Source organism: Microcebus murinus, chromosome 16 (genome assembly GCF_040939455.1).
Source record: "Microcebus murinus isolate Inina chromosome 16, M.murinus_Inina_mat1.0, whole genome shotgun sequence".
In the NCBI taxonomy this organism is placed as follows: domain Eukaryota; kingdom Metazoa; phylum Chordata; class Mammalia; order Primates; family Cheirogaleidae; genus Microcebus; species Microcebus murinus.
The window spans coordinates 34,914,654-34,942,129 of record NC_134119.1 but is presented as its reverse complement, the minus strand read 5'-3'; the positions used below and the strand labels follow the sequence as shown (position 1 = coordinate 34,942,129).

The 27,476-nt window shown below is 49.3% G+C and overlaps 1 protein-coding gene across 1 annotated transcript; it reads right to left on the bottom strand.

The window, feature by feature from the left end:
- Positions 1 to 595: 595 nt before the first annotated feature.
- LBP (lipopolysaccharide binding protein) lies at positions 596 to 26,110 on the bottom strand. The gene is made up of 15 exons (XM_012755250.3): positions 25,917 to 26,110; positions 23,641 to 23,755; positions 22,410 to 22,538; positions 19,038 to 19,193; positions 18,351 to 18,414; positions 15,303 to 15,366; positions 13,514 to 13,605; positions 12,149 to 12,325; positions 10,610 to 10,669; positions 7,730 to 7,897; positions 6,490 to 6,557; positions 5,954 to 5,996; positions 3,872 to 3,935; positions 3,353 to 3,429; positions 596 to 978 (listed from the first exon to the last, which is right to left on the bottom strand). The coding sequence occupies exons 1-15, from the start codon at positions 26,038 to 26,040 to the stop codon at positions 934 to 936; spliced, it is 1,446 nt and encodes a 481-aa protein (XP_012610704.2). The 5' UTR covers positions 26,041 to 26,110; the 3' UTR covers positions 596 to 933.
- Between the last annotated feature and the right edge of the window lie 1,366 nt (positions 26,111 to 27,476).

The window sequence follows — 27,476 nt, the reverse complement described above, 5'->3', positions numbered from 1 at the left end:
AATTATCTGCTAGCCGGCAGCTCCATCCATCTGCTCATTAACACAATAAAAAAATATCAAACGAGCCTTCCTACTCCCATCCCCGGGAGCCCAGCTACATAACTTGGAAATGACTCTTTATTAAGTCTGATCAAAGGCTCATTGTTCACTAATTAGAAATCATGGCCTCTCCCTCCAGGCGTGGGGCTCATAAACAACAGTTGGATGAGGTTTTTATTTGGGCTGGACCAAAAGCCTAGACAGATCCATTTGTTCCTAAATTACCCCCGCTTCAGTGGGGAAAAGGCAGCAGGAGGCTGAGTTTTTGCTCAGGGAGACTCAATGGCTCCCCAGTCTGCAGCAGACAAGGAGTGAGGGACGGAGCGAAATCGAAGTGAGCCTCTGCCTGAGACAGGGCGAGGGCCTTAGGGACGGGGGCCAGCGCCAGGGCCAGGGCCAAGCACGTGCCTGGTGTCTCACTGAGGCTCCCAGAGCAGAAAGTGGCGTGTGGCCAAGGGCTAGCCTTGGAGATCACAGATCACTGGCCATCCAAAGACCCCTCTGGCCAGAAGAGGGTGGGCAGTGAGGAGGTTCAGCCAAAACCCCAGGCGATTCCTTCATCGCATCATTCAATAAATATTTATTGAGGACCTACTAAGTGCCAGCACTCTGCTAGGCACGAGGATCAGGCGACGCATAAAAACTACAATGCCTGCTCTTAGAGATATCCCAGGCCAGTGGGGGAGGGAGGTCCTTCCTGGGGGGGAAGGCAAAGCTCAGAGTCAGAGAGGGCACGGTGCTCCGGTGAAGAGGAGGGTGGGGGCAGACCTCGCCTCCTGCGCCGAGAACGGAGGCGCCTTCGTCCTCTGGGCGGATCTCTGCAGAGACGCTGCAGATCTGCAGATGCCACGTGCACATCCAGCGTGGCCTCCAAGCCCCTCTTTCTTCTGGTCCTCAGGCTCTCACGTACTGGACGTTGGCGCCCAAGAACAGGAAGTTCTAGGAGAAACAGGACGGGACAGCATGATCGAGAGCACCCTCGACTTCAAAAAAGACGCACCTGTGATTTAAAGGGAGCCCACGTCTTGGGGAACACAAGCTCTGCGAGACACCTAGGTCACCGCGCAAACCACAAGTGTGCCTCGGTCCCCAAGGTCTCCATAAAGCACAGCTTTTGCCAGCTGCCTTCTCCAAGGTAGCGATTTATCTGCCATTTCCAAAGCCGCTGCTTCCTGGCAGGCCTCTAATGTCCTTTGTGTCACCTAAATTTTCCCTCCTTGTCGAATAACGCAAAATGGTGAGCTGCTGGGATTTACTCTCCTGCTCTTCTTAGGTCTCCAGCACCCAGAGGGGCAGGAGTTCTGAACTCAAGGCCAAGTCCGATTCTTTCCCCACAGTAATCAATCCCCTGCCTTTGGTGGTCAGAGAAATGGACAGAGTTGACCTCAAAATTCTAATAAATGTGATAATATGTAATACATTTTCTAATCACTTTCCATGTGCAAATATTGAGCTACATGCTATCCTACTTGGCCTGTAATCTTCACGAAAGCCCAGTAAGGTTTGGGCTCCAGCCCATTTTACAGAGGGGAAAACTGAGGCCAGTGGTGTGAATTGCCACTCAGTCTTTGCTTTGAACAACAGTCTGTCTGGCTCCACTTGTAAACACTCAACAGTAGTTACATGTTGTGTATCTTGGGGCCCAAAGGGACTTTGGACCTTTGTTTCTTAACTATGACAGTTGATCAGTGTTTCAACGCTCCTAACTGCCTCTGCCCTTCATTCCCTTTAGTAGCTATTATTTCTGGATGTTGATGATGCCCCAGGCACAACACAGCATCTCCTAATGCTCATGAGTCTGCCAACTCAGTCTTCTCACTCGAAAGATGATCTGCAACTTGGGGGCACAAATGGACCACAAAATGCTTGGTCAGAATAGTAGTTAGGGCCGGGCGAGGTGGCTCACACCTGTAATCCTAGCACTCTGGGAGGCCGAGGCGGGCGGATTGCTCGAGGTCAGGAGTTTGAAACCAGCCTGTCTCTACTATAAATAGAAAGAAATTAATTGGCCAACTAATATATATATAGAAAAAATTAGCCGGGCATGGTGGCGCATGCCTGTAGTTCCAGCTACTCAGGAGACGGAGGCAGCAGGATTGCTTGAGCCCAGGAGTTTGAGGTTGCTGTGAGCTAGGCTGACGCCACGGCACTCACTCTAGCCTGGGCAACAAAGCGAGTCTCTGTCTTAAAAAAAAAAAAAAAAAGAATAGTAGTTTGAATAGTGAAAAAAAATAAGACATATTTCTTGGTATTAAAACAGGTAATTAAATTATGGCCCATCTGCTGGATGAAACCATACACAGCTATTTAATGTTGGGAGGAGGAAACCAGGTTACAACAAAGGAACAAGACTAAGTGGTGATGCTGAGTGTAACAAAAAAAAAAAAAAAAGGAAAGAAAGAAAAAGCAAGTGTGAGCACCAGCAATGCAACTGTCCAAAACACACATAGAAACAAACAACAAAAAAATGTGTTTAAAGCTTCAAAAAAAAGTGCACTGGAAGGAAGGGCACCAAAATTCAAACTGTGGCCACAGTGGAACAAAAGGTTTAAGAATAATTTTTAAAAATGTAAATATGGTTGTAGTACTCATGTAAAATGGGGAGGGCATACAAAGTTTAGAAGAAATTTAGAACATTTTAGAACTTACAAATGGCTTTTAGAACCTGTCCTGTTGGGCATGCAGTATTTTCTTTTTTTTGAGACAGAGTCTCACTCTGTTGTTCGGGCTAGAGTGCTGTGGCATCAGCCTAGCTCACAGCAACTTCAAACTCCTGGGCTCAAGTGATCCTTCTGCCTCACTCAGCCTCCTGAGTAGTTGGGACTACAGGCATTCGCCACCATGCCTGGCTAATTTTTTCTATATATTTTTAGTTGGCCAATTAATTTCTTTCTATTTTTAGTAGAGATGCGGTCTCGCTCTTGCTCAGGCTGGTTTTGAACTCCTGACATTGAGCGACCCTCTTGACTCGGCCTTCCAGAGTACTAGGATTATAGGAATGAGCCACTGCACCTAGCCAGTATTTTCAAAATGAGCTCACCTTGAGGTTCCCTCACGTCCCCCCTGGGGTGGGAGGCAGTGGTGGCACAGGGCTGTGTCAAATGCCTCCTGCCCCAACAGAGGTGCCACTTCTGTAGGGCACACAGGTGGCTTCCTGGTGTATAGCCATGTCCAGAAGCATCTTGTCCTCAGAGGGCTTTCCCAGCTACAGGGCTGGGCTGGGTACCACCCATCAGTTTGGCCTCCAAACCTGGCAAGCTACTAACCAACACCCACTCCCCAAATCCCCAGAGATCCCCCCGAACCCACTGACCTCATGGATCTGGACAACAAGGTCGTAGAGCTGAACTCGCTTTAGCAGAGGGAGGGGCAAGCCTATGGCCAATTGATCTGGATATTGAAGCACAATATTGAGAGGGATTTATTAATAAACAACAATTATAGACAAATTTTTACCAAAGAATTTTGTTCTCTGTAAATTCTATACACAGTATATTCCCATTTCGTGATCACCAAAGACTATGAGGTAGGCATAATTATTATACCCATTTTACAGATAAGGAAACCGAGGCATAGAGTAGCCAAGTCACTTGTCCTAGGTCATGTAGCTAGGTTGTGGCAGACGTGGGATTTGAACCCAGGGAATTACAGCCCTGGAGGGAGATAAAGCAACCTTGAGGATTCCATCTCACAGACAGGCTCTGAGAGAAGTGACTTGCTCACAGTCACACAAGCTCCAGGACAGCCCTGTTTCCCAACGCCAAGTCCAACCCTCTTCCCCCAAAAGAGCAGGGTCCAGTCTTGACTTGGAAAAAGCCATGGCAATTCTTACCGTTGATCTCGGGGTACACGACGTTGAGAAGGTAGTGGTTGATGAATGCTTCCAGGAGCTCCATCTGGTGGGGAACAGGAGAGGCTCACTGTGACCACCTGGGCCATCTTGCCCACCTAAACAGCCACGAGGTCACCCTGGGGGTGGGGTGGCTCTGTATGTGTCCACGTGGGCAAAAGGCTTGAAAAAAGCAAATTGCACATAGATACCTACATCGTGCTGCTATTTTATAAGATAAAACTACTTTGAGATGCACATTTATGTATAGGAAGATGAATAGGACAATTTTGGAAGGCTGCAAGCCCAATCGTCATTCCTCTGGGAAGAAGATCAAGGTTTGACTTAGTCCTTAGCCTTATCTTTAGTATTTAATTTTTTTTCACAGTGCGAATGTTTTCATAAACTACTTGTGTAATTAAAAGAAATGAAGTAAAAACAAAATGGGTTTGCCTAAAAAAATTATGAAACATAACTTTTAACTCCCACTATATGGCAGGCAGAGGGCTCAGGATTTGAATCTAAATTTATTCGGGTCTACAGTTCTTGCTCTTTCCATTTCATGTTCTGAAAACCTGATGGGATAAATTTTTGTGCAACTTTACATTTGAGCATTTTACTTTATAATATTTTTTACCTGCATGAGCAGATACGATATGAGTGTGTCATTATTCACTTCCCCCTTTAATTTCTGGAAGGAGTCATCTCTGCGGTCCCCGTGGCAGTGTCTCTGCCCACGGTTTATGTGCTCGTTTCCACTTCCTAAGCACTTAGCAAGAGTCTGGGAAGCAAGGCAGGGGTGAAGGTGGGCAGGGGACGCCAGTCGGGGGATGGTAAAAGGGAAGGCAACACCTGCCAATTAAAGGTGATCCATCTCCTTCCCTCCTTCCCGAAAACTCTTCTCCATCACTTTAGCCAACACTCATCTTCCCCTTCTCTTTCTTCCTTTTGTATGAAGCCATTTACTTCACTTTTTTCCTCCTCGTGGCAACCACCTCTTGGTTTTCCCTGCCCAGCATTCGATTTCTCTTGTTTTAATAACAGAGTTCCTATTGTGGGGTGTAGCTGATCGTAAATCCTGGCTCCAGGAGTGCAGATGAGATCCATGCTTGACAGACTGGTCCTGTCCACCTTCTGCCCACAGGGATTGGCACATGACTAAGATGGCTCCAGTGAGAACTAGCACAGGGTTTGGGGTTTTTTTTTTTTTTGCAGATTTTTCTTTTTTTTAATGAGACTATAGGAAACTCTGGAGTTTGCCACCCATCAGAAGAGCCTGCCTGAGAATGCAATCAACACAGATGAAAGTAGAAGAGAGACATGGAAATTCTTGGTGCACAAATTTGAGCACCTGGATCCAGCTCTGCCTGAAACCTCCAGTCTTAGTTTTCTGGTTGCTTTTGGTTTTTTAGTTATATAATTCTATACATTCCTCCTTTTTTGTGTAAGCCAGTTCAAGTTGGCTTTCTGTTCCCTGCAGTTAAAAGAATTCTAATAGATGACTTAATTATATCTTGTCTTATATTAGCCTATAACTGCTCCTTGGCCCTGTGTCTGGTGCTCTTGAGACCCTCTGCACCTCCCTAGGGCAGGGATCAGCTCTTCTCCTTTTGTATTTCATATATATATATACATATATATATACATATATATATATATATATTTTTTTTTTTTGAGACAGTCTCGCTTTGTCACCCAGGCTAGAGTGAGTGCCGTGGCGTCAGCCTAGCTCACAGCAACCTCAGACTCCTGGGCTCAAGCAATCCTTCAGCCTCAGCCTCCCAAGTAGCTGGGACTACAGGCATGCACCACCACGCCCGGCTAATTTTTTCTATATATATTAGTTAACCAATTAATTTCTTTCTATTTATAGTAGAGACGGGGTCTCTTGCTCAGGCTGGTTTCGAACTCCTGACCTCGAGCAATCCGCCTGCCTCGGCCTCCCAGAGTGCTAGGATTACAGGCATGAGCCACCGTGCCCAGCCTCTTTTGTATTTCCTATTATCAGTGCCATAGCAATTGCTTAGGAAACACCTTACATTCATCAATATTCTAATCATGTCATAAATAAAAACGATAACTTACATTGAATTGTCCAACTTTGGATTCTTTCAGCTCCACTTGTACCCTATAATGAATCAGAGAAGGCTCAGAGATGTGAGCATTGGGCCCACGGGAAGCTTAAGTGATGCAGGGCTCCCCAGAAAGGAGGAGGCCCTGGCTTTAGAAGGCACAGGCCCAAGGGTGGGGTGGGGGTGGGAGTGACAAAGATGACCAAGTAGCTAAAAGCAATGATACGGCGACACTGGGAGAAGTCGCAGGGCAGGCGAGGTGGGGTAGAAGATCTCAACCTCTATCATTTCAGTAAGTTAAAATAGCTATGTCTATAATTCATAGATTAAGAAAGAGCAGTATTAGTAAATTCTAGAGAAATTTGAAGTTTGGGGGAAGCAGGACCAGTGGGGAAAAAGAATTGGCCCAACTGCGGTGAAATGTAAGTGTCTGTCCCAAATGGTGGGGCCCCCACATTGAGGGGAAGATCTCATCACACCCTCACCCCGGCTACAGAGTGCAGACGACGCCCAGCTGAGCACGCCCATGTGGGCGGGAGGTCAACTTACTTTTCAGGTTTCATGGTCCCACTGATCTTGGTGGTGTTGAAGGTCACCGTGATGGACACATTAGTGGCCTGGAATTGCCCATAGAAAGAAACAGGTATAAATGATGGAAGTTGTCATGTACAGGAAGGATGGTGACAAGCTATCTCCTCTCAACAAACAGCTCAACGAGTTAGAGCAGGAAATTTGCCCACTAGGCTGTAGACTCCCAGAAGGTTCGTTGTAAGTGCTCAGTAAATGTTTGAACTTGGACTTGAACATGGTTACTTGACATTGCTGACTACAACAGCAGTTAAACTTTGAACAGATTACCAAGAGAAGGTATAGAGTACCTGTCCCTGGAGAACTCTAAAAAAGACCAGTTCTGGCTATCTCAGGGACAAGATTCAGCCCTAGAAATAATAATAATAATAATATTTTAATTTAAAAATATATTACTGATAATACTAACAACAATTTTGATAACAGTAACAACAATACCAAATTACAGATATGGCATCTAGGAGGGGTTATCCTTTTAGAGATCTGACTTGTTGAGTTTGAAAAGTCAAAAAAGAAGAAAGCAAAGTCCTCCATCCAGTGAGAAGGGCCCCCAAAGCACTCAGCCTGTTCCCGATTAGACAGGCTCCATCAAGAAAGAAAAACCTTCTCTTAATATTTAACGCAGAGGGAATTTCATACAGGGAATTCCACAAGTGATGGAAATGCTGCAAAACCAGAAAGGCCAATCAGAGATTGGCAGAGACAGGAGGCTGCTTGCACCCCAGTACTAGAGGAACAGAGTGGAGTTGGGGTTAACGGGGCCACCATGAAGGAGACACAGTCACTGCAAGAGCCTTTGCCCATGGCAAAGAGAGAAGATTCTCTGGCTTTATCCTTCCTCCCGCCCTCCATTCTCCTGACTGTGCCTCCCATTGGCTGTCCAAGGTGGAAATCAGAGTGCAAAGGAGCCTGGGAAATGTAGTCTTCAGGAGATCTACAGCAGAGTAGAGCAAGCAGGACAAAGACACCTATACCTCCCTCCCCACTGACAACAGCCCAGACTCATGTAGTGGGAGATGCACATAGTAAACATAAATCTGCAAGCTGCTACCTAAGTACCTCTGTAGTAAACGCTGTGAAGAAAGATAATGGGGTGCTTCAAAAAAATGGCAAGAGGCATAAGGTAGATTAGTCAGGTGGTGAGTGGGGAGAAAAGCAAGCAGGTAAAAGGAATAGCACTTGCAAAAGCTCTGAACCTTACCACACTGAGCCGGAAAACAGACTCCTTGGTGGAGTCGGGCAGGAGCACGAAGCCCTCAATCTCCATCAGGGGAGCCAAGGACAGGTTCCCAGAGCTGAAGTTCAGGAGTGGGGCAGAGGCCACTGCTCCCTGGAGCTCCAAGTTCATGTTGGGGTACAGCCTGGCTAACTGGGAGCAGAATGAAGAGGTTATATCAAGAGAAGAAAACATGCAGGTCTCCAGCAACCCTTTTGCCCCAGATAAAGCTGAGAAGGCTTTTGGGTGATTTTATTTCTCACAAAATGCTCTACATCTTTTTGTCTTAATAGCACAACTGGACATCTTTCCATGCCAGACACACAGAGTCCGCATCGTGTATTTCCTGGCTGAACTGCATTCTGCTGTGCGCCGTGCGTGGGTGTCGCGATGGATCCAACCCTCCCGGGCATTAAGTTGTCTCCAAGGTTTTGCCATCACAATGCCCACCCCCCTGAGTACCTTCGGCTGTTATTTTCAGGAAAACATTTCTAGAGGTGGAATTACTGAGTCAAAGGGCAGGGTGTTTTTAAAGCTTTTGGAAGGCATTGCCGAATCGTCCTCCAGAAAGGTCAGGCCAATTTTCTCACTCCCCACCCCTCCCCAGGCAAGGGGCGAGAGCTGTTGTTTCTCCATGCCTTCATAATCACACTCTGGTAGCTGGTGCATGCTAAGATAGGACACCAGCGTTTTTAAAATATGACACAACTAGATTCCACCATTTCAAAAGTGCTCGAAATTTTCTGTTTCACTAGAGGTAGGTACAGAATTTAATTTGGAGCCAGACTGTTCTTTTTTGGGGGGGTGTTGGTGGAAGAAGAACACTCCCATGAGCCTTTTGGTTATATAAATATAAAATCTACGTTTTATTCTAGAAGGAAGAAGTTTGGAAGGTTGAGGAGGGAAACTGCTTCACTAAGGAGGCGGGCAGAGTTGTTTTTCTGCCAGCTTGAGTATGATGCATGCAGGAAGTGGGAGGAGGAGTTTCCTTCTCTTTCTGGGGCAAAAGGGTTGCTGGAGCCAGGCTGTGGCCAAGGGCGCTAGGAGGCTGGCTGGGACAACATGGCGGCAGGGCGGGCGGTGAGTGGGGCTCTAGGGAGAGAAACGGCCTGTAGGGGGCGCCTCATGGAAGGACAGGACCCAGGCATTGCAGAACTTGTAGTTTGATTTTTTTCCCCCACTGTTACGGTCCTCCTCAGCTGTCACCAAGCCTTCTGCAAGGCATGTTAACACTACTGCCTGTCTGGGCTGTATTTTGGGGTGCTTGGAGGGTAGGGAGAGGACTGGTGCATTTCTGTGGGATACATGAGAAGATGCACGTGAAGAGTTGAGCCCAGCAATGATGGAGCTACCAGGTACTCTCTGCAACACTGATGTAGCAAAAGACTGGGGACAACCTACATGTCCTTCCACAGGGAACCAGTGAAACAAGCCATGGTAAATCCATGCAACATCAGATTAGATAGATACCCATGAAAACAGAGTGAAGGAGCTCTTTATATCTTTATCATATGGAATGATCTCTCAGATACAGTAAAGGGGGAAAAAGGTACAAAATGGTGTATAATATGCCTCTATTTGTGTAAAAATACATGACACTTTGGGAGGCTGAGGTGGGAGGGTTGCTTGAGGCCAGGAGTTCAAGGCCAGCCTGGGCAGTATAATCTCTACCAAAAAAATTTTAAAGTTAGTTGGGCATGGTGGCGCATGCCTGTAGTCCCAGCTACTCACTCGGAAGGCTGAGGCAGGAGGATTGCTTGAGCCTGGTGGGGGTTGGTGGTTGAGGTTGCAGTGAGCTATGAGGGTGCCACTGCACTCCAGCCTGGGTGACAGAGTGAGACCCTGTCTCTTAAAAAGACAAAAAAAAAAAAAAAAAAAAAAAAAAAAAAGGGAGAAAGATGCACAACACAACATTTGTTGTAGAAGTTGAGCATCCCTAATACAAATATCTGAAATCTGAAAAAAATTTGAAATCCAAAACACTTCTGGTCCCAAGCATTTTGGACAATAAATACACAACCTGTATATACATGGAATGTACCAGAAAGAAACACACAATCTGATAGTATTGGTAGACTCAAGATGGGGACTAGGGGTCAGGAATGGATGAGGGACTTTCTACCCTATAACCTCTTACATCTTTTGAATGTTGACCCCTGAGAATTTATTATCCCTTCAAAAAATAACTTTGTGAAGCACCAAGAACATGCCTGGCTCCTAGTAAGCCCTCTGTAATTATTAGATGTTATGAATTAGGGTACATTTTATGCAACATGTCAGCATTCCTTGAGATTCTTTAAAAAAAATTTTTTTTATTATTATTTTTGGGGGGTTGACGGAGTCTCACACTGTTGCCTGGGCTAGAGTGCCGTGGTGTCAGCCTAGCTCAGAGCAACCTCAAACTCCTGGGCTCAAGCAATCCTCATGCCTCAGCCTCCCGAGTAGCTGAGACACTCACTACAGGCATGCACCACTACCCCTGGCTAATTTTTTTCTATTTTTAAAGTAGAGACAGGGTCTGGCTCTTGCTGAGACTGGTCTCAAACTCCTGATCTTGACTGATCTTCCCACCTTGGCCTCCCAGAGTGCTAGGATTACAGGCGTGAGCCCACGCGCCCGGCCTCCTTGGGATTCTTAGATAGCACCAATAAAAGACTGGACGAGCTGTGGTCCCAGGAGACGTGGGCTCAGGCTCTTGTTGTTTGGCCTTCGAGGGGAGCCCCGAAGCCTGCAGCACCTTCCCCTTTACTGAGCGTCTCACTCCTGGCGTTCAGACTCTGAGAGGAATTCGTAGGTTTTTACAGAGAAACCTCTGAAATCTAGTGGACTTAGTCTGCACCCATGGAGGGCTGAGGGACTCCTTACCCGGGGTGCGAAGGGTCGGAAGGACTTGGTGGTCAGTTTGAAGATAGAGTCAGGGAGAATCTGCAGGAAAGAGAAACAAAGTGGTTTTAGGGTGCTCCCCGCAGAGCTGAAGGTCTAGAGAGAATTAAGGAGGTGGGGGAACACTCAAGACTGCAGCTTCCCCACTGCCTGGGTCACCTTGGCAGTGATGAGATGACTGTCCTGCGTTCACCCCGAGCAGATTATGTGAGTCCCTGGGGTCCTGGGTGCTCTCCCTGGTCGTAGGTGATGTATGGACCCCATACAGAGGGTTTGCAAGGGTGAGGTTCGCAGTCACACAAACCTAGCTTTCTGTCCTAGCTTTGTCACTGTGTGATCTCAGGCCAGTCCTTTTATTCCCCTGAGCCTCAACTTCCTCACCTATAAAATGGGTATAATAATAGTCTCATCTTCAGGCCATTGTGAGGGCTAAATGAGCATCTAGCATGGGCCTGGCACATAGTGAGTGCTCCAAAAAACATAGCTATTATTGCCCCAGCCACTAAAAGGGAGGCCTGTGCTGCAGGTGGGATGGGTAAATCAATTATGACAATGGAAGTAAAGGCCTGTGCAGGTGTGGGACGCCTTCCAAGGACAAAATGTCACTCCCTCCATCTACCAGATGGTCCCTGGTTTACACTAGTAGGTCAGACCATCCAAGTTGGACCACGTTGTGTTTCTCCCACCATCCTGACATTGTTCACGAGGCCTCATCCTTTACAAAGTGCTATAAGAGACAACCTTTTGAGACCCAGAGATAGTAAAGAAACTAGAAAAATATTAAAGATGTGATCCGCTATAAAATTCAGTCTCCCTTACACAAAGTCCCATTTGAAACAGTTGTTTTTAGAGATAAGTGTTAGGAAGACTTTGTCCCTCCTTTTACCATGAATCACTTAATCATGTTTTCACTCTGGCTACAAGGAAACTCCCAGATAGTTTTATGAAATTAAAAAATTGATTTATGGGCCCAGTATCTTCATAATTATGACTTTTCATTTAGTATTTATTTCTTTTTCTATGTACTTTTATGCATTTATTGGTGTATCCATTATCCTGCCTCATTCACTAAAATATTTTTCTTATTTTTTTATCTTTTTTAAAAAATATATTAATAATATCTTTTTATTCTTCTTTTTTCTTTCTTTCTTTTTTTTTTTTTTTGCCTCTAACGGGAGTTGATACAGTTGTGCACTAAAATATTTTTAAATAAACTTCCATAAACTAGAGTGAGAGGAAATACGAATTAGAATAACAGGTCTAGACTAGGAGAAAAGCAGAACATAGACAGCAAGCCACAGGGTCTTCCACAGTTGTTATAAGGGAGAAAGAACTTTGGCTTGGAGCTTCCTGGCAGCCAAAGTAAAAACGGAGATTGTATTAACATATTGTTCCTGGTCTTGATTTTTTTTTCTTATTTATAACTTACTATTTATTTTACAGGTGTCAATGGGGGTGGAAAGCAAAGAAGGAAGGATAGGTTATGCTGTCATTTGAGAGCACTGTGTGCACCATCCTCACCATGTCATTTGTGATGCGGAAGCTCAGGTACCCTGCCTCGTGATAAACCAGGCTGGCTGTGTTGAAGACGTAATCCGAGATGGCAAAGTAGACCATGTGGTTGTGTTCCCCAGGAAGATGCATGACTGGAGCAAGGACGGCAACGGAGGAGCGGTGATCAGTTTGAAAAATTTCACCCTGGAGAGAGAAATAGGGTCCAGTTGAGCTTTTCAGTGCATCCCAGGGCTGGACTTCCGAGCCAGGCAGTCACCTACACAGCCTGGTGAGGGCACGGGCTGGAGACGCTGCCTGAACCGCCGCCGTTAAAGACATTTTCCTCTGGGTCAAAGTGTTGTGTCTCTTAATAAAAAGGTCCCCAGAAGCTTTGGAATATCAGCCAAAGATGGACTGGCTGGCCCCTCTACACAGCTCCTGCCAGCTCTGGTTGGCCTTGCCTGCATAATGGGTGAGTCGGGGGAGGGGGTAGAGGGAGGAGGGGGAAGAGGGAGGAGGGGACACAGGGAGGAGGGGGAAGAAGGAGGAGGGGGGAGAGGGAGGAGGAGGCAGAGGGAGGAGGGGGCAGAGGGAGGAGGGGGCAGAGAGAGGAGGAGGCAGAGGGAGGAGGGGGCAGAGGGAGAGGGGGCAGAGGGAGAGGGGGCAGAGGGAGAGGGGGCAGAGGGAGAGGGGGCAGAGGGAGGAGGGGGCAGAGGGAGAGGGGGCAGAGGGAGAGGGGGTAGAGGGAGGAGGGGGAAGAAGGAGGAGGGGGAGAGAGAGGAGGGGACACAGGGAGGAGGGGGAAGAAGGAGGAGGGGGGAGAGGGAGGAGGAGGCAGAGGGAGGAGGGGGCAGAGGGAGGAGGGGGCAGAGGGAGAGGGGGCAGAGGGAGGAGGGGGAAGAAGGAGGAGGGGGAGAGAGAGGAGGGGGCAGAGGGAGGAGGGGGAAGAAGGAGGAGGGGGCAGAGGGAGGAGGGGGCAGAGGGAGAGGGGGCAGAGGGAGGAGGGGGCAGAGGGAGGAGGGGGCTGAGGGAGGAGGGGGCAGAGGGAGGAGGGGGAAGAAGGAGGAGGGGGCAGAGGGAGGAGGGGGCAGAGGGAGGGGGGCAGAGGGAGGAGGGGGCAGAGGGAGGGGGGCAGAGGGAGGAGGGGACAGAGGGAGGAGGGGATAGAAGCAGGAGGGGAAGTTTTAAGACCTAAGGGTCATAAGGTGGAGAATCCCAGCTCTGGGGACACTCCCCACCACTCCATATCGCCCTGCCCTCAACACAGCAGGAACCACTGGGGAGAGGAGGACAGGTCTGAAGTTAGGGGGACAGGTGGCCCTGGGAATGGGCTGACCCTGAGGGAATGGGTCGGGGCTGGACCCACCAGGGCCCCTGCTCCAGGACACTCACCTTAAACATCACATCCAGCATCTGGGCGGTGGCCCGGGGAGCGCCCACTAAACTGTAATCAATGCTGATGAAGCCGTCAATGTCTGCTGTGACTGTGAACCGAGAGACGGCGGAATTAGGAGCCGGCGCAGCCTTTGGCTGCTGCAGAAGGGGTGAGGGCTCTGGCGACTCACACTTGCTGTGACTTTCTCCAGAGGCCCCTGCCCCTCCGCCTAAAGACCCTCTGCCCAGCCCAGTCCTGGAGCAAAGAACTAATTCTCCAAGAAAGAGACTACATGGGTTCCCTTGTAGGAACCTGGGGGGTTAGCAGTGGTGGGGGTGTTATGCTCAGCCCAGGGCCTCAGCAGTTTCCAGACACACACACACACACACACACACACACACACACAGCCCAGGAGGAGCTCAGGTCTGGGTGCCCTGGGGCTTCACACCTCCAGTCACGCTAGCACGCTATGCTGAACCAAATAACAGGAAGACCACGCAATTAGACACTCCTCTCCGAAGCTCTGCGTGAACAGATGTTCTATGTCCCATGCATTGGGTCGGCCGTGCCAGCCTGGACCTCAGGTCATGGGTTGCCAACAGTAACCTTAGGGGGCTTGGGGCCAGGGCATCAGAGAACATGTCAGACAATTTGTCAGGGACCGTCCCTCCAAACTTAACATGTGTACCCTGGATCCGGGGACTCCACTCGCAGAGGGCTCCCTGCCGCCCTGTTGACAATAGCAAAGGGTGGCAAAAACACCTAGATGTCCGCCAGCTGGGGACTTACTAAATGAATGAGACACAGCCACACGATAGACTACTACACAGCTATGAAAACAGCGAGGTCTGTGGTAATGCCAACCCACGAGCACCACGTGAGCCTACAATTTCACTCCCAGGCATGCACCCACAGACATGGCCATATGTGCTAGAACGTTCATAGCAGCACTGCTGCTTATGGCTTAAAACCGAAACTACCCAAGTGGCCTTCAACAGTAGAACGGGCAAGTAAGCGGAGGGACAGCTACTTGGTGGAGCGCTCCGCTGCAAGAAGCCAGCAACTGCACCGCAGGTATATGCAGCAATCCGGATCGGCCGCATAACTTAGAGTGGAACAAAGAAAGCCTTTTGGCTTTGAAAAAAAAAAAAGATTCAAAATATGATTCCATTCATGTACACGTGTAAAATTAATCTTTGCTGGTAGAAGCCACTGCCCTGGAGGGCTGGGTACAGGCTGGAGGGGACCTGGGGCTTTGGAAGGCCAGCCGTGTTCTGCCTCTTGCCTGGGAGCTGGTTACGCGTGTGCTCAGTGTGAGACAATTCTTTAAGCTGTACAGCTGGGATCTGAGCACTTTTCTCTATGAATGCACTTCAATAAAAAGTTTTAAAAAATGAGTTTTAAAAAAGTTTTTAAAAAGTTTTAAAAAATATATATATTCCCATTTAGAAGGGTGTCTGAGATATACAAGTTAAAAAAAGAAGCAAGGTACAGAATCATGTTCATACCATCTCTACTAATATATACATATTTATAAATAAGCATATATGCATATTTCATGAACAAAAAGAATAATATATGAATGTATATTTATATGCTTAAACATATTTAGAGTTGCACATGCAAGGAAAATATCTGAAAACACATACCCCAAACAGGGGTTACCTCTTGGAAGAAAAGTTGGGGAGAAAAAGGAACTTTTACTTTTTCCGTACTTATGTCCAATTTAATATTTTGTAAGGTAAATATATGCTTTTATAAAAATAACAGAAATAAATTGTCCCAGGGGTGGGCAGGACACGCTACCTGGCAGAGTTTGGAGATAAGGCTGTAGGTCGGAGGTTACTGATTTCTGGATCATTTCGCAAATCTGAAAAAAAGAAAAAAATGGGAATAGAAACGTGAGGGAGTCCCCCGGCTTCGGTCTGGCACTGTACTAGTCTGCTTAGTCACACTGTTTCACGTTTGCTCAGGGTCATTGATTCTACAAATATTTATAAGTGGTCATCATGTGCCAGGTACCAAGGAAATAGAAATGATCGAAAAATACAGGCCCCCATGTCTGGACCCCAAGACTTTTCGAAGTCTCTCCCAAGGCTGCGCATCTGAGCCAGGTACTCACCGACTGGCTGGAGCCATTACCTGAAACTTCACCATTAAAGACGTTTTCCTTTAGAATTTAGAGTTCAATACCAGAACTAGACAGTAACCAAGAGACTTTTTAAAGAATAGTTCTGGGCCCTACATCAGAAGAAGAAAAATGAATGTGCATTTGCTGTATCTTAAAACGTTTGGGTTCATGTGAAAATATTTTCTTTGTTCATGTGTGTAAGAGAGTCCTAAGAAGCTCTTTTTGTTAGCCAGCACGACCTGCTGTGCAAGGAACCACGCGTGTATATATATACACGATGAAGGAGAGGACGAGGGGAGGTGCGGGCCTAGTGTGGGGTCCCAGACGTCTTCCCTGAAGAGGTGACACTGTAAGGGCATTGAGCAAGCACGAATCAGGCAGGGGGTTTTATCTTAACCTCCCCTTCCAGCTGCCCCTCTTTCTGGGAGAGGAGTTTAGCAGCCAGGAGCTGCCAGGAAGCAAAGCGTGATAAGGAACATTGGGCCTCGCCTAAGACCGTTCCTCCTCACCTTGCCTTCAGGTGACAGCCCATCTAACCGTCCCCAAAGCCCCACGCCTGGGTGCCCACTCCTCCAGGGACCTGAAGGGCTGGGGAGGGGAGGGTGGGCTGCCTCAGTCCCAGACCCACAGTGGGGCTGCCGGGGAGGCAGGTTGGGGCGGTGGCTAAGGGTATGGCAGCAGAGTGGAACAAGCTTAGGTTTGAGTCCCGCTCAGTCCCCGCTGGCTGGGTGACCTTTGCAGAATCTCCCTCTGCTTTTTGCTTCTCACCCACGGGACACAATGACAAGGCCAAGTGCCTCCCAGGGATTTTGGGGGAGTGGAGGAATGAGGCAGTGAGTATCCATCACCCAGACAGTAAGCACTCAGTGAGTGCTTAGTACTCTTCTTAGCCCGGCTGGTTCAGACACCACATCCTGCCGTGAGTGGGGATTAGAGCAAGCCTGCGCTAGGCTCCGAGTTTTCCTGGGAGAAGGAGATTTCTGAAAATTTGCAGGGGTCAGGGGTCAGGTGAGATCTCCATCCTTCCCGAAACACCCACCCCCTTTAAGACCTTTGGCATACACTGCTCCACAGCCCAGGAAGTTCCAGACCTGACCCAGCCCCTCCCCAGCAAGGTGCCACGGGGCAAGTCACTCCACCTCTCAGAGCTTTGCCTGTCAGTGTGGAAAGTGGCACCTCCTCTCAAGGTTAAGGTTCGGATCCAATGGGACTGTGTGCAGAAAGGGCTCAGCTCGTTATTCCTGGCCAAGACACAGGCTGCAGAAATAGCAGCCGTTATTGCAATAAATAAGAATAGTTATACAATAATATATTCTGTATAGCATTAATATATTAATTTATCAAAATGATAATCATCACAGTACATAACAATTATAATTAATTGTAATGTATTACTATTGTTATATAATATTACTATTATTATATAATAATATTATTATTATTATATATAATATTATCATTCTTATTACCATCATCAACAGAGGAATATAAATTAGCACAGCAACATGGCAACAGGGTACCTAAATGGGCTGGCATATTTCTCAGGTTCTCTTAGATCCCAGGGCCCCAGGACCAGAAAAGAAACAGAGCGCACAGCTGGCCACACCTGGATGCGGGAGTCTGTCTGCTGTTCCTGCTTCGACCACTAGGGGACACTCAAAGCCAAACCAGTGGTTGCTCCTAGAGAAGGTGTGTGTGTGTGTGTGTGTGTGTGTGTGTGTGTGTGTGTGTGTGTGTGTGCGCGCGCGCTCTCCCCTCTCCTCCTTTGTCACTTTCTCCCTTCCCACACAAGGTCACTGCTACAGACACAGCTTCAGCTAGGTGTACCTCGGAAATGGGAGTTTGGGGTGAAATTAGAGTTTGGAGGAACTGAAAGTTATCATAGAAACCTCTTTGTTTTAGCCAAAGATTACAAAATCTTGGCCTGTAATCCTAGCGCTTTGGGAGGTGGAGGCAGGAGAATTGCTTGAGGCCAGGAGTTCGAGACCAGCCTGAGCAAAAGTCAGATCCCCGTCTTTACAAAAAAATGGAAAAATCAGTCAGGTGTGGTGTGCTCCTGTAGCCCCAGCTACCCAGGAGGCTGAGGCAGGAGGATCACTTGAGCCCAGGAGTTTGAGGCTGCAGTGAGCTCTGATGATGCCACTGCACTCCAGCCTGGGTGACAGAGTGAGACTCTGCCTGAAAGAAAGAAAGAAAGAAAGAAAGAGCTTACAAAATCTTGAGATTTCACATTTTTTTTTTTTTAACAGAGAAATCTGACACAATGTGGCTGCCTTCCCACCCAGGGCAGGTGCTTACCAGCTTGCTCCCACCAGACCCACGCACTCTCCTTAGTTACGGGCCTGGTCTCTGGCAGACACCTGTGTCAGGATTTCCCTTTTGGCTCTGTGCAGGGCAGGGCAGTGTGTGGCAGAAAGCAGGGCAGGGGAGAGCAGGGGGAGGGGCTGGAGTCTCTGTTTGGCTTCTGCTGTCTGACCCTTGGCCAAGCACCTGACCATTTCTGTTCAACTGGTTAGACTTGGAGTCCAGAGAACTGAGTTTTGCCCCCAGCTTTGCCCCACATAAGCTTCATGGCCTGGGCAAATGATTTGTCCTTTCTGGGCCTTGGGCACAAGTGTGTCCAAACCAGCCTCCATGGCCCCATCGAGGCCCAGAGGTCAGTGAGGACTTCCATCCAGCCCTCGCCTGGCTCAGAGGATGCCCAGCAGCTTGGACCTTCTCACCTTGCTCTCCAGCACGTTCCGGAACTTGGACTCGATCTGGTTGTGGAACAGATTCAGCACCCACCTGGGGAGAGGAACACAAGGAGAGTTGACTGTCTGCCAATGAACTTGGGGACAGTGGGGGGGCAGGGAGAGCCAGGCCCTGGCCCCTGGCCAGGCCAGTCACCAAAGAGAGCCCTCCCCACCCCATCCTGCTGCCCTGCTGCATCCCAGAACCCTGGGGGGGGGATGAGGAGGCGGAGTCTTGCATGCCTGTCCTGATTTGGTGCAGCCACCTGCTGCGCCCAATCACCGCCAGTGGATTTGGAATGGGGCTTGAGAATCCACGTGTTTCTAACCAAGGAAACTGAGCCTCAAAGAGATGAAATGACTCGCCCAAGACGTGTTTATTTTTCACAAAGTTTCCTCCAGCCAAAAGCCTTTGTGTTCTCCCAATAGCCAAATTTCATGTACCTGACGAAGGCCCCCTGAAGTTTATTGTTGCATGGAAATGACATACCAATATTCCCAGCTTGAATCTGCATCTGCTCGTCTCAGCCGGGTCCCCCAAAGAATGATCTTCAGGTGCCTATGAAGAGCCCGTGCATCCCACCCGGGCCCTCAAAAGCATCAGAGGCCAGGGCGAGGGCCAGGTGGGCTGGGGACTGCAACCAGGGGTCAAGCCGCAGCGTCTCAGTGGTGACCTACCTCAAACCTCCTGAGATGTCCACGTCCACGTCACGGATTCGGCCACTGCACTTGGAGGTGGTAACCGTGGGCCGCCCGGAGGGCTCGCTGCCCAGCCGGAGGTCAACTGAAATGGTGATGCCCTTGACACTCAGGTCAAAGGAGTTTTGCAGTTTCCTGGAGGAGATCAGAGAAGCCATGGTTGCTTCCTAGACCAGGGTCTGCCACCATTCGAGGGGAAATAGATAGCTCAAATCTTACCCCAAAATAAGTTGATTGGAGCAAAGATTTAAGAACAAGAAATAAGGCCATAAAAGATCTAAAAGAAAGCCTAGATCCAGGATTTATAGTCAGGGATGGGCGAAGGCATTTCTAGGCAAGAGCCAAGTCTCGTAAGTCATAAAGGAAATAGTTGATAAACTTGCCAGCATAGAAAATTAAAACTTCAGTGGACAAAAAATGCCATCACAAAGAAAAAAACAAAATTGTATCATGAAACAGCCTAAGAGCTAATTTCCTTAATATATGAGCTAGTTTTCTTAATATACAAAGAACAAGCCAACGAAAATTAATAAGGAAAGGACAAAACAACCCAAAAGAAAAAAAAATCAAAGATATGAACAGGAAGTGTAGTGGCAAATCAGCATATAAAAAGTTATTAAAAATGGAGATAACAATGATGCCAGTTTTCACCTATCAGATTGATAGAATGTTTGAAGTGTTGACACCCAGTGCTGCTGAATACATGAGTAAACAGAAGTGCAGACACTGTGGTTGGGACAGCACACTGTCATTTCCTTTCTGAAACACAAATCAGTGGGATCTATCCTAATTCAAACACTATGCTCTATGTTCCAGTAATTTGACTTCTCAGCTTTTCTCTCGTGGCTCTTCCTGCCAAGATATACATGTGGGGCGGCTCACTGAAGCATCATGGGTAATAACAAAAAATGAAGGAACAATCTAAATGTCCACTGGTAGCGACAGGCTGAAGAAGTGGGTGCCCGTGCTATGCAGCCTTTGAAACCACAAGGGAAGATGTGGTCTCTCCATATGATGAAATAGTACTGTTTCTTCATAAGGGATCAAGCATCAGTGTGTGCTATCTCGTGGCTGAAGCTCAAAATTATTATGCTAAGTGAAAGAAGCCAGACACGAAATGTCACATATTTGTGTGATTCCATTTACATGAACTCTCTAGAACAGGTAAATCCATAGAGACAGAATGCAGATTGCTGTTTGCCTGCGGCTGGGCGCAGAGAAATGGGGAGTGACTATCAATATTCAATGGGTATGGAGTTTTCTTTTGGGGTGATGAAAATGCTTTGGAACTAGATAGAGGTGGTGGTTGCAGGACATTGTGAATAAACTAAATGGCACTGAATTGTACTCTTTAAAATGATCAATTTTATATTATGTGAATTTCATATCGATTGAAAAATTACATGTAAAAAAGCAGCCGGGTGTGGTTGCTCACGCCTGTAATCCTAGCACTCTGGGAGGCCGAGGCAGGAGGATCGCTCATGGTCAGGAGTTCGAAACCAGCCTGACCAAGAGCAAGACCCCATGTCTACTAAAAAAATTAAAAAATAGAAAGAAATTAATTGACCAACTAAAAATATATAGAAAAAATTAGCCAGGCATGGTGGCACATACATGTAATCCCAGCTACTTGGGAGGCTGAGGCAGAAGGATTGCTTGAGCCTAGGATTTTAAGGTTGCTGTGAGCTAAACTGATGCCATGGCACTCTAGCCCGGGCAACAGAGTGAGACTCTGTCTCAAAAAAACCAAAATAAAATAAAAAATAAAAAAATAAAAAAACAAAAATATTGCCACAAGTGTAATGGCTTAAAAACAAAACAAAATAAAAAACAAGGTAGATCTTCATATGCTTTTATAAAGATCTTTAAGGTACTGCAGGGACAAAAGCCAGGGCAGAAGAGTGTGGCCGATTACTATCATGACAATAGAACAAATGCACATGTGTAGGTGACATATATACTGAGCATCTTTCTGAAGCAGCACAGAGCAGTAGAAATAGAATGTGAGCCACATATGTCATTTTAAATATTTTAGAAGCCACATTAAAAGGCAAAAAGAAAGAGCTGACATTAATTTTAATAATATATAATAATTTCAATATGGAATCAATGTCAAAATTATTAATGAGATTTATATCCTTTTTGGTACTAAATCTTCCAATCCAGTGTCTCACACTTTCAATAGGTCTCAACTTGTACCAGTAAAGACGTGGCTAGTGGCTATTGTATTGGACAGTGCAGGTCTAAAGTGTAAATATTGGGCCCGGCAAGGTGGCTCACTCCTGTAATCCTAACACTCTGGGAGGCCAAGGCGGGCTGATCGTTTGAGCTCTTGAGTTCAAGACCAGCCTGAGCAAGAGCGAGACTCTGTCTCTATTAAAAAAAAAAAGAAAGAAATCAGCTGGATAACTAAAAATATATAGAAAAAATCAGCCGGGCATGGTGGCTCGTGCCTGTAGTCCCAGCTACTCGGGAGGCTGAGGCAGGAGGATCACTTGAGCCCAGGAGTTTGAGGTTGCTGTGAGCTAGGCTGACGCCACGGCACTCACTCTAGCCCGGGCAACTGAGTGAGACTGTGTCTCAAAAAAAATATATATAAAAAAGTGTAAATATCGTTGGGTCACTCAGCAGACATTGGCCAATTCTTCTGTTACGGGCTGAAATGTCACCACGCCTCCCCGACAAAATTCGTATGTTGAAGCCCTAACCCCCAGCACTTCGGTATGGGACTGTATTGGGAATAGGCCCTTTGACGAGATGACTGAATTAAAATGAGGCCATGAGGGTGGCCCCTGACCATTCTGACTGGTGTCCTTACACGAAGAGGAGATTAGGACACAAGGCGGGCTCTCAGAGGGTTCCAGAGCACGGAGGGAAGGCCATGTGAGGACATGGCAAGAGGAGGCCGCCTGCAAGCCGAGGAGAGGGGCCTCAGAAGTCTTGAGGCTGCTGAAACCTTGGTCTCGGCCCTGCAGCCTGTTTCAGCAGCCCGCACAGCAGGGCCTCCCACCCCCCAGGGCCTCCGAGTCAGACCTCCCCCCACAAGTTCTTCCCGGGGGTTCCCGCCCTGGGTCTGCGGTGGGAAGCAAACCTCCGGGGCGCTCGTTATGGCGTTTGGTTCGCCCGTGACCAGGGAGCAGGCCTGTCCCCCAGGAGATGCGGGAGTGGAGGCTCGGGCAGGCAAGGGGACTCGGCCCAGAGCCGGGGCTCGAACCCCAGGCTGCCTCGGGGCCTGGGCTCCGTCTGTGTGTCATGCGGTCTTCCTGAGGAGCTAGGAACACCTTGCACCCGAGAAGGGGAGGACAGAGGCCGTGGCCAAGGGCGAGGGGCCAGGGAGCCGCATCGACTTACAGGAAGCCCTTGCGCACCTTCCACCTGCCCTGGACGCGCACGGAGGAGTCGGACACCGACAGGCTCAGGCCGCGGCCCGGGAGCGGCCGCAGCGCGGAGCCGCGCAGCGTGCAGCTGTGGACTTCCAGGCTGCGGGAGACACACGGCGTCAGCCCGGTCTGCACCCAGCCCCACCGGGGCCTGCTCCCGCCTCCGCACCCCTCCCGCCACGGTGGGGCCTGGGCGACCGGGACCTGCCCCAGGCCACGCCCGTGACCGTGCAAACACGGGACCGTGCTAAGCACTTCACGGCCCTTCGCCATGTGGGCGTCCCAGGGGAGTCAGCCCTGTTCTTTCCCCTTTCCACAGAGGGGGGCTGGAACCCCAAAGAAGGGATGCGGTTGCCCACAGTGGCACTCGCAGGGTCAGGACCTCTAATCTCATGACCCTGGTGGCATCCTGAGTAGGGCCCGCAGACACACCCCTTCGGGTCTGCAGCCCCTTCTCAGCTCCCCTTTCTCAACGCCTCCCGGTAGGGGGACTAGATTCAGGGAAGACTGAGGCAGCCTTAAGAGAAGACACGAAAGTGTCTACTGTCAGCGGGGAGAAAATGGTCACGTTTCATTTTCTTTGCCCGGTACATAGCAGGTGCTCAATAAATGTTTGCTGATGGACTGAATAAAAGAAGGGAGGAATGAGTGAAGCACCCAGAGTGAGCAGGGAGGGGTGTGATGAGCTGTGGGCCTGATTGCCCTCCCTCCATTCCCATCCCCCAGAAAGCATTTCACACCTTTTTAAAGCATCAGCTGCTCAAGTCTGGTTATCCCTTGAGACTCAGTTCAAATGCCACCTCCTCTGGGAAGCCCTCCCTGACTCCCTCATGTGCAAACTTCAGCTGTAACAGTTGGGCTACTGTATTTAAAGCTCAAGGTCTATCTTTCCTTCCAGACTCCATCCAGTGGCTGGATTGGATCTTAGATTATCCGTCTGAAGGAGGAAGCACTGTTAACCCATCTTATAGATAAGGAAACTGAGGCTCGGGTCACACAGCCAGTAGGTCTTCATTAATATTTGCTGCATGCATGAATGGAGGAGCTTAATTCTATCCCAGAATTTCCTTCTGAACTCCTCCAGGAACTATCCCCGTGTCTGCCCCACAGAGGGTCCCCTGACCCAATCCTGGGGCTCCTCCCTCCCCAGCCCCCTTGTCCCTCCCAGCCACTTGGGGGCCCCAGCAGGAGGCGGTTCCCACCTGTAGAATGAATATTGCCCCTTGCCGACATGGGGGATCTTGAAGTCCCCGGAGAAGTCGGGCAGCGTGGTCCCGTCCAGCTTTTGCTGTAGCGCCAGCAGCCCCTCCCTGGCCGCTGTGGAAAGGGAACAGCTGGGAGTCAGCTTGGTCCACCTACCTTTCGCCCTTGCTCTAAACCTCCTGCCCTGGGGAGAGAGGCCGACATCCTTCTCAGCACGAATTACAGTGACAGGGTTTCAACCTCTCTGTGTGCCAGACAGCAGGAGGAACACTCAGGGACAGCCCTGCATTTCACGTGGCATTGTTAGGTTTGTGCCCATTTTACAGATAAGCAAACAGAATGCCTTTGCCAGCACCTCCCCAAGGGGACGAGTGCTGGGTGCTTGGGTGTGTGGTCGTCTTTCCCGTCCTCCATGGCATCTGGCCAATGTAGAAGAAACTGACAGGGTTGATTTGGGGGCTAGACTCCTGGCTTCGGCATCTTCCTAGCCGGGCGACCAACCAACCTGCACTTTGTTCATCTGTCAAATAGCAATGACAGGCCAGGCACAGTGGCTCACGCCTGTAATCCCAGCACTTCAGGAGGCTGGGGCAGGAGGATCACTTGAGGCCAGGAGTGCAAATAGCAAGAGCCTATCTCTAAAAAAAACAGAATTAGCCAGGTGCAGTGGTGTGTGCCTGTAGTCCCAGCTACTTGGGAGCCTGAGGTACGGGGATCACTTGAGCCCAGGAGGTAGAGGCTGCAATGAGCTATGATCACAGCACTGCACTCCATGCTCCAGCCTGGGCAACAGACAGAGCTTTATTTTGTTTTTTGTTTTTTTTTTTTTAAAGAAAAAAAAAAGCGATGACAGCAATACTTTCTCGCTGAGGTGCCCTGAGCAGTCAAGGGGTCATGTCATAGGGGCAAAGCGAGAAGGGGCTGGGAGGGTGCCAGGCACACAGCAGGCACTCAGAGAATGCCTGGAACAGCAAAGCAGGGTTTATAGTATTAAAAACGTGGAAAGGAACAAAATGTCCAACTATAGAGGACTGGGCACATAAATATGTTACGTTTGCAGAGTGGAAAGGGAGAAAACACAAACACCCCTGCTTTAGGTTTCAACACAAATAGTGGTTACTAGGCCCCACTGTTTGTCCTGGGATAAGAGGGACCTGGGATTCTGTCCCCAAGGCAGGCATATGTACACAGATGGCCAACAGCTTCCCCTTTTGCCTCTTCCCAACTGGCTCTCTTACCTCTAGCAAATGCACATGCCAGGGACCCTCTGCCTAGAACACTGTCCCTTGTCCCTGGGTAATTCCCTCTGTCTTCTCCACCTCACCTCCTCCTGGAAGCCTTCCCTGACTTCCCCCCTCTCTGCCTTTGGCCAGTCTTGGACTCCCAACAAGCCTGATGGAGGGGACGCCATTATTCCATTTAACATAAGAAAGGCAATTCAGGGTCCAGAAATGTGAGCAGCACATGCAGTCAGTGCCTGCCCATGTCCCTGGTATTCCAGGGAGTGACTGCTGACTTCCGGCTGCTGCTGTCTGCCTCTCTGAGCCTCTTTGTCCTGGAACTCCGGGAGTTTGGCACATGCAGCAGGACGGAAGTGCTGGGGAGTTGGCGTCCCCTGCCCAGGAGCCCGCAGTCAGTCACGGTGGTGTGCAAATACCCCAGCCCCCTCGCCCCTGGCATGGTGTAACCTTGAGGTTTTGTTTCAGCACATTAAAAAAAAAATAGCCTTACTTTTATCCATTCTTTAAAATTGAGGAGTAACACACATAAAGCGCCTAATAGGCACCAATTTCAAAGGTATGTGTGTAATCTAAACATTTGTGTGCCCCACGTGACCACCGCTTGGCTCAGGGGTGCACGTTCCAGCTCCCTCCTGTCTCCCTCGCGCCCTTCCGGTCTCCACCTGCCTCTGGGGGTGACCACGGTCCTGGCTTCTGGTTTTAAGACACAAGTTTTTAAACTTTACCAGGAATTTTCCCGGCGGAATTGTTCCAGTCACCTGGGGTGGTGGCTGGGTTAATGACACACCCTTCTCCCTCTCACCCACCCGCCCCTGCGGGCCTGCTGGCTCCGGAGTCCTCTCCCAGACCAACTGCTTGCACCCAAACCTCCGGCCCGGTCTGCTGGCAGGAAACCCAGCTGACACAAGTAATGCGCCCAGGTCACTCAGCCAGTGGGTGACGAGGCCAGAATCCCAGACTTGGCCGCCCGGCCCAGAAGGCTGCGCCACCCGGGGGCGAGTCCCAGGGCCCGGCCAGCAGGGGCGGCGTCTTACCGTACTCCAGGCCCTTGGTGGTGATCCTGGCGACCAGGCCAGGGTTGGCAGCCAGAGCCCCTGGGGTGGACATGAGCAGCCACCCCAGCAGGAGGGACGTCAGGACCCCGGCCAAGCCCCGCATTCTGTGTTCCCAGTGGGGTGTGCCCGGACTGTCGCCACGGTGGCTGGGCCCTGCTGCCTTAAGTAGTCACGGCCAAGGGCTGGGGGCGGTCCCCGAGGGAGGGCGGCTGCTGGGAGCGGGAAGAGGAGGCACAGGGACTGGAACCGGCTTGCAACACCATTACGGTCACAGGTCATACTTAGAAGCCCGCTGTCGCTGCCCAGATCAGAGGGTGGCCTGGCCCCAAGTGCAGAACCCTCACTCATCCCCAGAGGGATTGCATCGTCTCAGCCAGTCTCTTAAGAGCTCAGCTAGGGAGGCCTGGTTTTACAGAAGAGGAAACTGAGGCTCAGGGTGATCTCAGCCCCAACAAACGGCAGAGCAGAAAGTAAAGCACGTCTGGTGCCTTCCAAACTCTCTTCTCTACACACGACTCTGTTTATTTTAAAACATAAATGTTTCCCTCCCGTGAAAAAACAGGCTCTTTCAAACCTTCCTGGTGGCAACATTTTCTGGAAGGCAATTCACGAATCTTTACACCGCTGCGTGGCCTGTGACCCGGCGATCCTCCTTCTGGAACTTGCCCCTAAGTACACAGTGAAGTCGCTGAGCAATTAAGTCACTGCACTGAGGTGCCCAGTGCCCATGCATGAACCAGGGAGAAGTGAGATCGAACCTGATGTGTCCGACCCAAGGACGTGGGTTGGATGAATTTTGACACACCCTTTACAGTGACCCTGCAGAGATAAATGTGTTCCTTGCTAAAGATAGGTGCTCATGAGGGACTGGTTTCCAATGGCACCATGTATAAGGCTATATTTGCAGTAAGTAAAGATAATAAAATTTCATTTTGGAAAGCAAAATTTATAGTACAGATTGTGCCTAATTTTTAGAGTTTTGCTTCAGGACTTCCTATATTTGTGAGCTTTGCTCTGCCCTCACCTCCAGGAAGCCTTCCCTGACTACCCCATCTTTCTCTGGATTGAGCACAGGGAACCCCACAGCCCAGGCCTCTCTGCTCCTCTGTGCTGGGCTGTCCCTGTCACTTTAGCTGAGCTTTGTGGGGGTCCTTGTCTGGCCCTCCCCCCCAACCCCACCCTCCCAGCCTGGTTGCTCCTTGAGGGTAGGACTGAGCCTTCCATACCCCGTGGTCCTTGCAGCAGCCTGTGGGAGCTGGGAGGAAGCCCACCTGTTTCTTGAGCACCTACTATGTGCAGGCACCACGCTGGTTAAGCTGCCTGTCTCCTCTCATCCCCACGGCAGCCCCCGAAGGTGAGTGTTTCAGGCTCATCCAGAGATGACGGAACTGAGGCTCAGACAGGTGAACTGATGTGGCCGCAGTCACCCAGCGATCTGAGCACAGGTCTGCGGGACGCCATCCCCAAATGAGGGTCAGGGCAGGCCTCTCCAGGGAGGCTAAGGATGGGATAGAGCCGGCCTTCGGGAGACCTGGGAGC

Bases quoted from the DNA above. Each gene is read 5' to 3' on its own strand.
- LBP (XM_012755250.3), bottom strand. From the start codon at position 26,040: ATGCGGGGCTTGGCCGGGGTCCTGACGTCCCTCCTGCTGGGGTGGCTG. The intron at 22,539-23,640 runs GTGGGAACCGCC...TGTCTCCCGCAG, and splicing joins GGGCAATATTCATTCTACAG to CCTGGAAGTCCACAGCTGCA. The intron at 12,326-13,513 runs GTGAGTGTCCTG...TTCTCTCTCCAG, and splicing joins TGCTGGATGTGATGTTTAAG to GGTGAAATTTTTCAAACTGA.